Genomic DNA, 10,238 nt, shown 5'->3' with positions numbered 1-10,238 from the left:
AAACACTAATAAAAAAATCTAAATAAATGAATCAAACAACCTGTGATTCAAAGAATACAGAGCCTCTTTTCTTTTCTAATATTTTCTTCTTCCTTTTCTTACAACTCTCTTTGCTTTTATACCAGTTTCTCTACATCATATCCAAGAGGATTTCTGGTACTTCTATACTACCTACACGTGGCTCTTACTAACAGCTGTAGGCCACTCCATACCTAATATAAGGAAAATACTAAAGGGGTCCTGTATTGGGCACTCATCAAATTGGAATGGGCAACCCCCAAAAGAAAAAGAAATATTACAAGTTTGTCATATTACAAGTTTGCCATCAAAGCCCAGGCCCAACAACCAATCCAACCGGTCTCGCCATAACGAATCCCTCAAGTCGTTTGAGTATACACTCAAATGTTCTCGCCATGTCATTTGAGTGTACACTCAAACAACCTCACCATGTAGTTTGAGTGTACACTCAAGTGGTCTGTGCGTGTCGTTTGAGACAAAACTCTTGGTTTTTTGCTAGATGATATGGCGGCAGTCTCCAGGACAACATGGTGGGGTTGTTTCGAGACTCTCTTGGGTGACATGGCGGGGTCGTTTGGAGACTCTCTTGGGCGACATGGCTGGGTCGTTTGGACTTAAAAAATTCGGTTTGTTTGTCACGATGTTCATTTTAAAAATCAATTTCCACTTAATCAACCCAAACTCAAAAATGACTTCATCAAGCTTGGACAAACTCGAACTCAAGTTTAATTAACCCAAACTCCAAAAAAAACATCAAGTTTGAAATCATCAAGTTTAATCAACCCAATCTTCCACCCCAATCAAGTTTAATTACCCAATCTTCTACCCAATCAAATTTAATCAACCTAATCAAGTTTAATCAACCCAACCAAGTTTGAGTATATACTCAAACAGGACACGACTCGAATTGGGTGAAATCGTTAACTTCAATTCCCATTGTTGATTCACAAGTCAACACTCAAAGTATGAACACGACAGAAAACACTTTTTTTTTTTTTTTTTTTCTAGGGTTCACTCTCGCAAGAGAGATTATACCGGCTACAAAAGGTTTGAAAAAAATGGTAGCAAGTTTGCGTTGAGGTGGGGGGTGTATTGGGTTATTGTTGTTGGACTTAGTTGTCGGGCTTGGGCCGGAGGCTGCCCAATGCAATTTGATGAGTGCCAGATTAAATCACCTTAAAGTACTCATAAACTAAAGAGATCTCTATGTATGTCCTAATAGGACATGACAGAGATCAAAAACCAATCTTTGATGAAGAGAGTGAATACCTATCTTCGCTTCAAACTTAGCTTTGACGCCATAAATGGTGTCACATTTCAACTTGAAGCTTAGTGGTTTTCTTTTCTAGGTCTATCACGAATATATGCATCGTCCCTTGTCTCTTCTTCTTCTTTTCAAGCCTTCTTATTAAAAAGTCTTCCTGAACAAATATAACATAGATCTCCAGAGTAGTGGAACAAATCCAAAGGGCGGTCTTTCTAAACCAATGGTTAATAATCCGTCTCCAATAAGGACTCGGATTCGGGTCAGTTTCTAAATATCGATAAGCTTTATCGAGAAATAAAAAAACTTTGCCAATACACGGCTTACCTAATCTATATAATAAAAAACAATGGTGTGGGGCCCGCAGGGCCTCCATCCAGTAGTTGTCATTGTCTTTTAGCAAGTTGTGACATGGCCGATCTAAGTGTTTGGAGGGTTTGTACAATTTTGTTAAGTGTAATCAATATTATGAGATCTGTCCAAAAATCAACCAAAAGTCAACAATTGCGGCTGGGCTTATAAATTGTTGGGTTAGCCCATAAACTGTTGGGCTTATAGATAATGGGCAATTGGGATGGCCTTGTGGCTGGGCTTATAAATTGAGTTGTTGCGCCGAATATTTTGCGCCTAAGATGCGTGTACGCCTTGCGCTGAAGTCGTGACGAGTTGTCGGGATAGCGCCGTAGGCGCATCAGGTCTTGCGGGCGTAGGCACGGGCATACCCTAGTAACTCTATAAATACACAACACTATCAAGAATTTGGTTATTGTTCTCGCCTACAACAACAATTCGTCATGACTGCTGCGGGTTATTATTTGTTAATACTGTCTATTTGCTGTTACTTCTTCTACTCCTCATACGCAACACCAACACCACCAGCCTCTAATGAAGCCAGTCATAAACGCGTAGTTTTCTTTCAACTAGGATCTGAACATCCTCATTATGGCCATGAAGAAAAATCTGAAGAGTTTTGGAAGCAAAGAAGGGAACAGATAGACCAAGCTATACGTCGTGATTATGCTAGGGCATGCAATCGTAATTTCCAGTTTTACCTACGTAGTTTAAGATCCCAGTATCCTTCAAAGCCCCTTGCAGAACTGGTGGATCCTAACTGGGGATACAACGACAACGGCTTCCCTTGTTCAGCACGTAAATATGTAGATCGGTTGCGCGGTCTGCAGGCTTGACGGTCTTCTGGGCTCGTGTGTGTGGATAATGATTGATTAGAGTATTATTCTGAATGTATTGATCTTACATTGTTGTTGTTGTTGTTTGAATTTGAAGATGTTTTGATTGCTAGAGGCTTTGATCTTGCACGTGCCCGTATCAAATTAAACCACATCAATTGTTGTTCTGTCTATGATTTTTATTTGTATCTTTTTTCGCTTGTTTGTTTTATTGAATATGATAGAGAAGGGCACGCTTCGTATGAATTTTTCAACGGACAGCATTGCCAATTTCCCACAAGGAAAGGTATTAGTTGGTCTCTTTTTCATCGCCTTGTTGAAGAAGCAAGACAAGATCACATGTTGTAGTGCAAAACTGCAAATAGGTTCTGATCTATAACTGCGCGCAGAGGCGAAATGCGATGTTTTGTAACCAATCACCTTGCAAATATACTTCGAGTCCTGCACTCGGATGAATTTAGTAATGAATTTTAACTTTTTGGATTAGTACGATGTATCATGCTGATACGACTTTCGGACGATATATTTGTGCATTGTCGTGTGTATAGGCTCGTGTAACAACTACATATAATAAGCAGTCTTACGAGAAGGAAAGCCTGGCTAGTGTAGCGTCCTGAGAGGGAAACAAGTTGTTCTGCAAAAACCCTTCAATGAGACGAGTCTCGTGTATTTGATCCTTTGACCTTTACAATCTTCAGCCATACCAAAGTTTTGGAGTTAACAAGGTCCAAACTGCAACTGGTATAATCTCATAACGAGTTACTTTCCTGTGTTTAAGGAAAAAAAATCAACAAAAAACAGCATTTTCCATAAAGAAGCATTCTGGCTGGAGTCTGGACGTTAATTCTGTAGTAAGCTTCTAACAATCGTAGAGACTTGGTTACCGCCATTGTTACTTTACCACTGCCAGTATACTGTCTTCAGAAAATGCCAATGCCACATCGCAACCATTCTCTCATGCAACCTGAAATTGCAAGGATGGGCATATGATTGATATAAGAAACAACATATGCATTCAATAATAGCTTTACCAAAGATCAGAGCCTGACAGTATTTTACAAGCAAACCAAATATTAGATCAACATAAGAACAATTTGTTAGATCTTATGAAAAGACTATTAATAAATATAAAATCCAAAATCAACTGTTACAAAAGTAGAGCCTATAATACTTCATCACGTGTATATAATTTCCAAAAAAGTAGTTGTCTATCTTCTGGTTAGAGAATTGTCATTAAGGTCTGAGGGCACTTACTTGACTGAATAAGGCAATGGATGGAAGGTCCTTCCTTGCTCCAGTTTCAATAGGCTATTGATCCGTTGTTCCCCATTATGCACTTGAAACGTTCAGTATTCTAAAGAAGTTGTATAAAAGAATTGAGGCTCCCCTTCAAGGCCATCTCTACTTCTGAGGTTGCTACCTGTAAGATTGTTTCATGTGCAGACGTGCTACCCCCAACAACTAAATCAAATCCACCAAGGGTCATAGTTCTCCAGCTTATCTGCACTCAACTGTTGCACATCATGTTCAACAAGGTCACTCGACTTGTTCGTTTGTTCCCACCAGCTACGAAATCTCTTGCACTTCAGCGGAATACCAAGTTGCTGCAGTGGAAGGTCAGCACCTCCAATCCCAGAAAAGAGACAACCTAGTGATGCCACTAGGAAACATGTTCTTTAAAAGAGAGAAATGGCAAGCCACTGTCTCAACCTGCGACAGATATATTGGTAGCTAAGTAATGAGAAATAGTCGGAGACGGTAGAAACTGGAAAGAGTACGAGAGTGCAAACCTGATATGAAGTGCCAAGGACTTATATCTCTCAGCTCCACTGAATCCCATAGTATGGTTCTCTGGATATACCAGAATCATCTCTATCTCTTCAGGCTCATCAGGTGCTGCTCTATTATTTCCAGTCCACACCAAAATTCCAGATCATACACTCACAAAGGACATAATTTTGAGTCTCTAAAAGGAGGTGTTGTCCCAGCATCTACGCATTTTAATCCTCTGTAAAGTTTGCAATACCAATACAAGTATGCAAGCAGTTGAACATATCTCTACTGTCCCATTAAGGCCCACTTTTTTGAGTCTCTAAAGGAGGGTCATCGTCAGTGGTAAGGCTCTCTGAATCGTAAGTTGATGAATCAATTTGAGAGGGTATCTGTTGCCGATTGGAAGGTTGTGAAGATACCGTCTTTTCCTTGCAAGTGAGTCAACAGACTCAGGTTTAACTTTGTACACAAAGCGAAAAATTGTGCTCTAAACCCTTAATGGAGTACAATCCACTTTTTCAAAGTAACATGTGTCCTGATTGCTGCCTCAGGGAGCTTTCGCTGGAACGTTGGTCTGTGCTCATTCAGAACTCCACCCAATCATAAGATTAGGGATATTAACTCCATCTTCCTCTCACATAGTCTCTTACAATTTGTTCTAGATTCCTGTTGCTGCTTCCTTCCATATCAAGTTTTCTTCCCAATCTTTCCTCTGCATCAAAGAGCTTTTTCCTCTCCTGAATGTAGGAGGAATCAGGAAGTGTCTATAACAGAGCAGTAAAAAGCAAACGTTATGAAGAACAAAATAACTCCATGCATCATTTAGCAGAAAGAATATGAGATTACGATTGTACTGAGCTTTCAGTTATGAAAGAGAAGCATTTATTCTTAATTCTTAGTTTTTATAAAAAGCAGATACATTATATTATACACAACCACAACTCTAAAAAAAGCAACGCAACAACATCAGGAATCAGATGATGACCTGGAAGCTATAACAGACGAATAAAAAAAAAGAAATAGAAAATAAAATATTATGAAGAAGAAAATCCCTGCACCGTCCAATAGGAAGGACGGAAATTATGCATACAGTGAGCTTTCAGTTACGAATGAAAAAGAAAAACTGAAAGATTACTACTAAGTAAGCATGCATATCATGTCATACACACGCATTGAGTCATAACAACCGCACCTCATCATGACCAGAGCAGGTGAGGTGGCTCTCTAGCCTGTCTAAGAGAAAAATCACCTCTTTGGCATTCGAGCAGCATATATAAAATCTACCAGATCTGTAATTAAGGTCTCACAATCTGCAAAACACAAAAAATTGTGACAGTATGAGAAATAGAAAAGGAATCGGCAATATAGCTGCAGTGCTGCACTAGTTACTATTAAAACTTGGCTAAGTGACAGTCAAATAATCAAACTATATCGCACAGTTCACAGATTTGGGAAATATCATAACTATGTTGAGTAGATTTATTCAGTCCAAAACACGGGAAGCTGACAGAAAGAGCATGTCAAAAATGCAATTCATCAAGCTAACATGGACATTCCATGTTTTTAGCAAACTCATTTCACATGAATGCACGGGTGGAGGGGAATGATTATACGATAGACATGTTATTGATGAGTAAACAATAGGTCTTGATAAATCCTTGTAAGGCTAAATATAATTGCTGTTAACTGCTTTTGAGTCCAAATCCAGGACGACTCAAGACTTCTAAAAAGTTTCCATGGAAGAGACTGGATTTGGACCTTAAGAATTAGTTAATACTTGAAACGTAGACACATTGGTCTTTTTGCATCTAAGACAAGGCACGCACAGAAATAATGCTATGACTGAAAAGAGACTTAGCATATCACTTAAAAATGACTGAAAACCAAAAATGTCTATACTGAAAACCAAGAAGGGCCATACCGTGAAGATAGTTTGAGTTATTAATTGTGGGAGAAACTAAAAAACAGAAAAAAAAAAAGTAGATAATTCAAGTACTCCCCGAAAGAACACTTCAAATCGCAACCGGTTTTGAATATGGAAATGACCATCTTAAGATTTTGGTCATGAAAAAAGATAACATAACAAACCATACAAGCAAAGTATATGTGTTTTGGACCTCTAGAAGCCTTTAATGTCAGGAAGCTGGAATCTACATCATCTCAATTAAGTACACATGAGCTTCTCACATTTGTCTGGACATATCATCATAAATGGCTCATATACAAAATAATAAACTAACAGCATCTAAAAGGGCCATTACTACGACATGAGTTCTGGATACACACTGCATGCATGATGCATCCCAGGCCGTTATACAGCGCAAAAACAAACTTTCCTTTTTCTCCAAGTATGCATAGAGTCAAAGGCGTACGGAGATACATATTACAAAGTATGAGAGTACCTTATATGCACCCACCACAATCACATGCAAAAGCAGCGACCACACGCAAACACCCACCATATCTACAGACAGTTTAGAACTAATACATGAAGCTGTTTAATCTTTTGAGCTAGCATTTATCAGTACTAGTTCCACAGCTTAAGTAACACAAGATTAAACATATTTTACAAAAATATATTAATATAATTAAAATGTTGCCAACTTTTTCAAAATTATGTGCTATATGCCATGCTCTATATTATTTTCATGGAATGCTTATCGGCTGAATATGGTTGTTATATGATTATCGTAAAAAAAAATATGGTTGTTATCGAAAATGGCATATATAAGGTGGCTTGATTTACCTGGATACAGAATCCAAACCAAAGAAACTATATTAGTCGCATAAGCTTCAAGGATGTGGCGGAAAAGATGCGTGAGTAGGGAGATAAAACATCTTGCACAAACATCACTGTGACAACCTGCAACATATGTGTAATGTGTTTGTAGCCAAGTAAATGAAAATTATCAGAAGGCAGAAGCGGGAAAGAGTATGTGACTGCAAACCTAAAATAAATTAACAGGGGTTTTATACCTCTCAGTTCTACCGACCGCTGATTATGGTTCTCCGGGTAACCCAAAAATCATCTCTATCTTGTCAGGCTGAAGAGATGCTACCTTATTCTTTCCAGTCCACACCATTCATGGTTGTGGGGGAAAGATGCGTGAATAGGGAGATAAAACAACATTTTGCACAAACTTCCTTGGATTATTTAAATCACGAACCCAACGGATTTCACTCATATTAGGTGTCTCGGCAAATGTCATAGTAAACTCTCCCACCTTCTCAGTCTTCCCTCTCCTGCCTGCCCTCAATACCAGAAGGTTGTTGTTCTGGTATGAGAAAATGCCATTAGTTAAATGGATTATATCACCAGGCTCAAATGCATCACACTCAGTTCCCCACAGCAGGAAGTGAACTGAGGCAGTGTTATCTGCAACTAAGGCTAAACAAGTCTTTTCCTGACCTTCTTTTGACAGCTCATCGTCCTTTTGTACTAGTATAAATTGTGTGTTTATTGCGTTCTGAGCAGAAACACTTATGTCCTTTAGCAGCACCATTCTGAAATTTGGGGTTTAACTAACCTGAGGGTTTGAACTAGGGCTCGATGAGAAGTTCTGAAGTTTGAAGAGCAAAATAATAATAAAAGCTTGGAGAATTTGGGCTATTTTCAGACTCAATAAAACGAGCTCACCTCTCTAAAGGCCCAACTTCAGTGGGTCCCTTGGATTGACTGGCCCAGATTGTCCCAAAGTTTAGATCGGCAAGGGGCAAGGGCAGAATGAACGTTCAGAAGAAACAATCTCTTTTTCAGGGGCAGTTGAACCGAAACGTACTGGAAGTCCGACCCACTTTGTAAGGACAATCTGACTGTGTAGATTGAAACGATTTCCGTATTAACATGTTTCTACATTTTAGAGTTCCCTACTGGTTCTTTGCAGGAGACTGCTAACTCTCAGTCTCCAGACTTGTTTTTTCACCTGTATGAATTACACGGCCAACTAGGTGAAAACTGAAAAGCTAGGCCTTGTGCTTTTAGGCACTATCGGCAAGTTCATTGGCTCAACCATTACTATAGTTCTAGATATCCGATTAAACCTTAAAAACTAGAGCACCTACTTTTTGTGGGAGAACCAAGAGTCTTGCCAAAACCTGTCATTAAGTGACACACAAGAGGCTTGCAGTGGTTGCAAAGTAAATTTGCTATTAATCCTTCATCAGTCATCAAATAGTGGGTAAATTATGCAAGACGCCAGTTTTGCCTGAAAAGCACTCTAGCGTAATATATACTTGACTCGAGTACTTCAATAATGAGGTCATTTTACTGCTTTGTTTCTGCCAAAACAACCAATAAAGAGGGCAGAAAGCAGAAACCATGTCCTCTAAATTGATAGTGCTTAAACGATGTCACGGTAATGCCTTACCCTTCCAAGCAAACTGAACTGAACAAAATAGTGCATCTACTGTCAATAGACTTATAGAAACTTTGGTAAGTAGTAGAAGATAATGCTAACACTACTAATAGATAATACACTGGCATCTATCAACAATTTGAATATATTTCATGCCATATAGTGCAAATATCCATGGATGGATATTAAGAACCTGTTGTAAGGAAAGTCTCAATTGTTTATCTAACAGTAAAGAGCATCCGGAAAAAAAAAAAATGTATTAAGCGTAAGAATATTGTGATTTCAAATCAACTGTATTACCAAACTTTGGTATTGTGGTAAATTCCCATCTTGCGCTCAACTTGCAATTCAAGTTGCAAACTCAAAATTAAAATTTGACAAAGCAATAAGGGATTAGGTTACCCAAACTGGTTACCTTCGAATTGCTCTTAGTTCCCAAAATTGAAAGGAGAAGCCTACTCATCCATCAGCTATAGAGGACCAAGTACACTAACAACTGAATTTGATAAAAAATAATTAGTTGTCCATAAGTCATAACTATAGTAGAATCATTGGAATGGGAAAACACAAAAAGTCAATGTGTAAAGAGAACGAATAAGAATAATACATGGCTAATATTTTGTGGGGGAAAAGCCTAATTTTGTAGACAAATTTTAAAACTTCATTGAATTTGTCTATCTCAAGCAACTGGCTGAAAGCACGTCTATAATTCTATAAAGCAGTGAAAGTACTTGCTATAACAATAAGCAAGAAAGAGAATGTATAATCATGGTATAAAACATGAATTTCTATAATTCTCAATTGAAGGTTGTAAATATGTTAAATAAAACCTAAATACAGCTATGCATGAAGATTAATATCAAAGAGCCCGACGGGTAACCAACTGCATTTGAATTCAAAGCTTTGATTCGTATGCTCATTGATCAACTGGTTAAGCAATAAAACGTCAAGTTGAAAATAAGAAAAAACCCAAATTGGTTAAGTCTAAGGGGGTGTTTGGATCCTATTTATTTATTGCCAAAAAGTGTTTATGTTGAAGTATTCACACACGGCTATGTGTGACTTGAGTCACAAGTGTTTCCTTCCTTGTGATGCAAGTATTTCTTTTCTCAGCTGATTTGGTTGTTCCTTTTATTGTATCCCTTGGGTAGCAAGTACTTTCCCTTATTGTAATCCTTGGTGAAGAAGTCACTTTCCTTGAAGGAGAAAGTTTCTATTTTGTATATTGTAAAGTTCATTATAAAACAGAGAAATTTAGTCTTCCAATATATTGGAGAGACACCAAAACTTCTTATTTATCATGGTATCAAGAGCTAAGTAACGATCCTTTCTCTTTTTTACGTTTTTTTTAGTCCTCTCTAGCTAGCTATCATGACTAAGCCCGACAATCACAAAACTCCACCATCTGATTTGTCCTCTAACAACTCTCTCAATGATCAAGGATTAACCAATGATCCTTTCTTTGTTCATCACTCTGATAGCCCCTCCGCTATTCTCGTTTCTCCATCTCTCTCGGGTGACAATTATGGAACTTGGGTTCGAGCTGTAACGATAGCTCTTCGTGCTAAAAACAAGTTGGGTTTTGTGGATGGTACAATCTCAAAACCTGAATCTCAAACTGATCTGCATAAGTGGGAGCGT

At 38.2% G+C, this 10,238-nt stretch overlaps 1 protein-coding gene across 7 annotated transcripts; it reads right to left on the bottom strand.

Moving 5' to 3' along the window:
• Positions 1–2,047: 2,047 nt before the first annotated feature.
• On the bottom strand, positions 2,048–9,542 carry LOC147514795 (uncharacterized). Of its 7 annotated transcripts, none has more exons than XR_015209669.1 (7): positions 9,013–9,540; positions 7,219–7,517; positions 6,989–7,105; positions 5,435–5,552; positions 4,260–5,006; positions 3,724–4,179; positions 2,048–3,433 (listed from the first exon to the last, which is right to left on the bottom strand). XR_015209669.1 is itself a non-coding variant. In XM_086585181.1 (7 exons), the coding sequence occupies exon 2, from the start codon at positions 7,743–7,745 to the stop codon at positions 7,326–7,328; it is 420 nt and encodes a 139-aa protein (XP_086441307.1). In that variant the 5' UTR covers positions 7,746–8,165; positions 9,013–9,542; the 3' UTR covers positions 2,048–3,433; positions 3,724–4,179; positions 4,260–5,006; positions 5,435–5,552; positions 6,989–7,105; positions 7,219–7,325. The 7 variants fall into 7 exon arrangements, 5 of the variants coding, with proteins under 5 accessions (XP_086441307.1, XP_086441311.1, XP_086441314.1 ...); XR_015209670.1 differs by having other exon boundaries at positions 4,260–4,979; positions 9,013–9,520; XM_086585181.1 differs by having other exon boundaries at positions 7,219–8,165; positions 9,013–9,542.
• Between the last annotated feature and the right edge of the window lie 696 nt (positions 9,543–10,238).

Source organism: Coptis chinensis, chromosome 2 (genome assembly GCF_015680905.1).
Source record: "Coptis chinensis isolate HL-2020 chromosome 2, ASM1568090v1, whole genome shotgun sequence".
In the NCBI taxonomy this organism is placed as follows: Eukaryota; Viridiplantae; Streptophyta; class Magnoliopsida; order Ranunculales; family Ranunculaceae; genus Coptis; species Coptis chinensis.
The sequence above is the reverse complement of the archived record's forward strand: the minus strand, read 5'-3'. Positions and strand labels throughout refer to the sequence as shown.

Bases quoted from the DNA above. Each gene is read 5' to 3' on its own strand.
- LOC147514795 (XM_086585181.1), bottom strand. From the start codon at position 7,745: ATGGTGCTGCTAAAGGACATAAGTGTTTCTGCTCAGAACGCAATAAAC.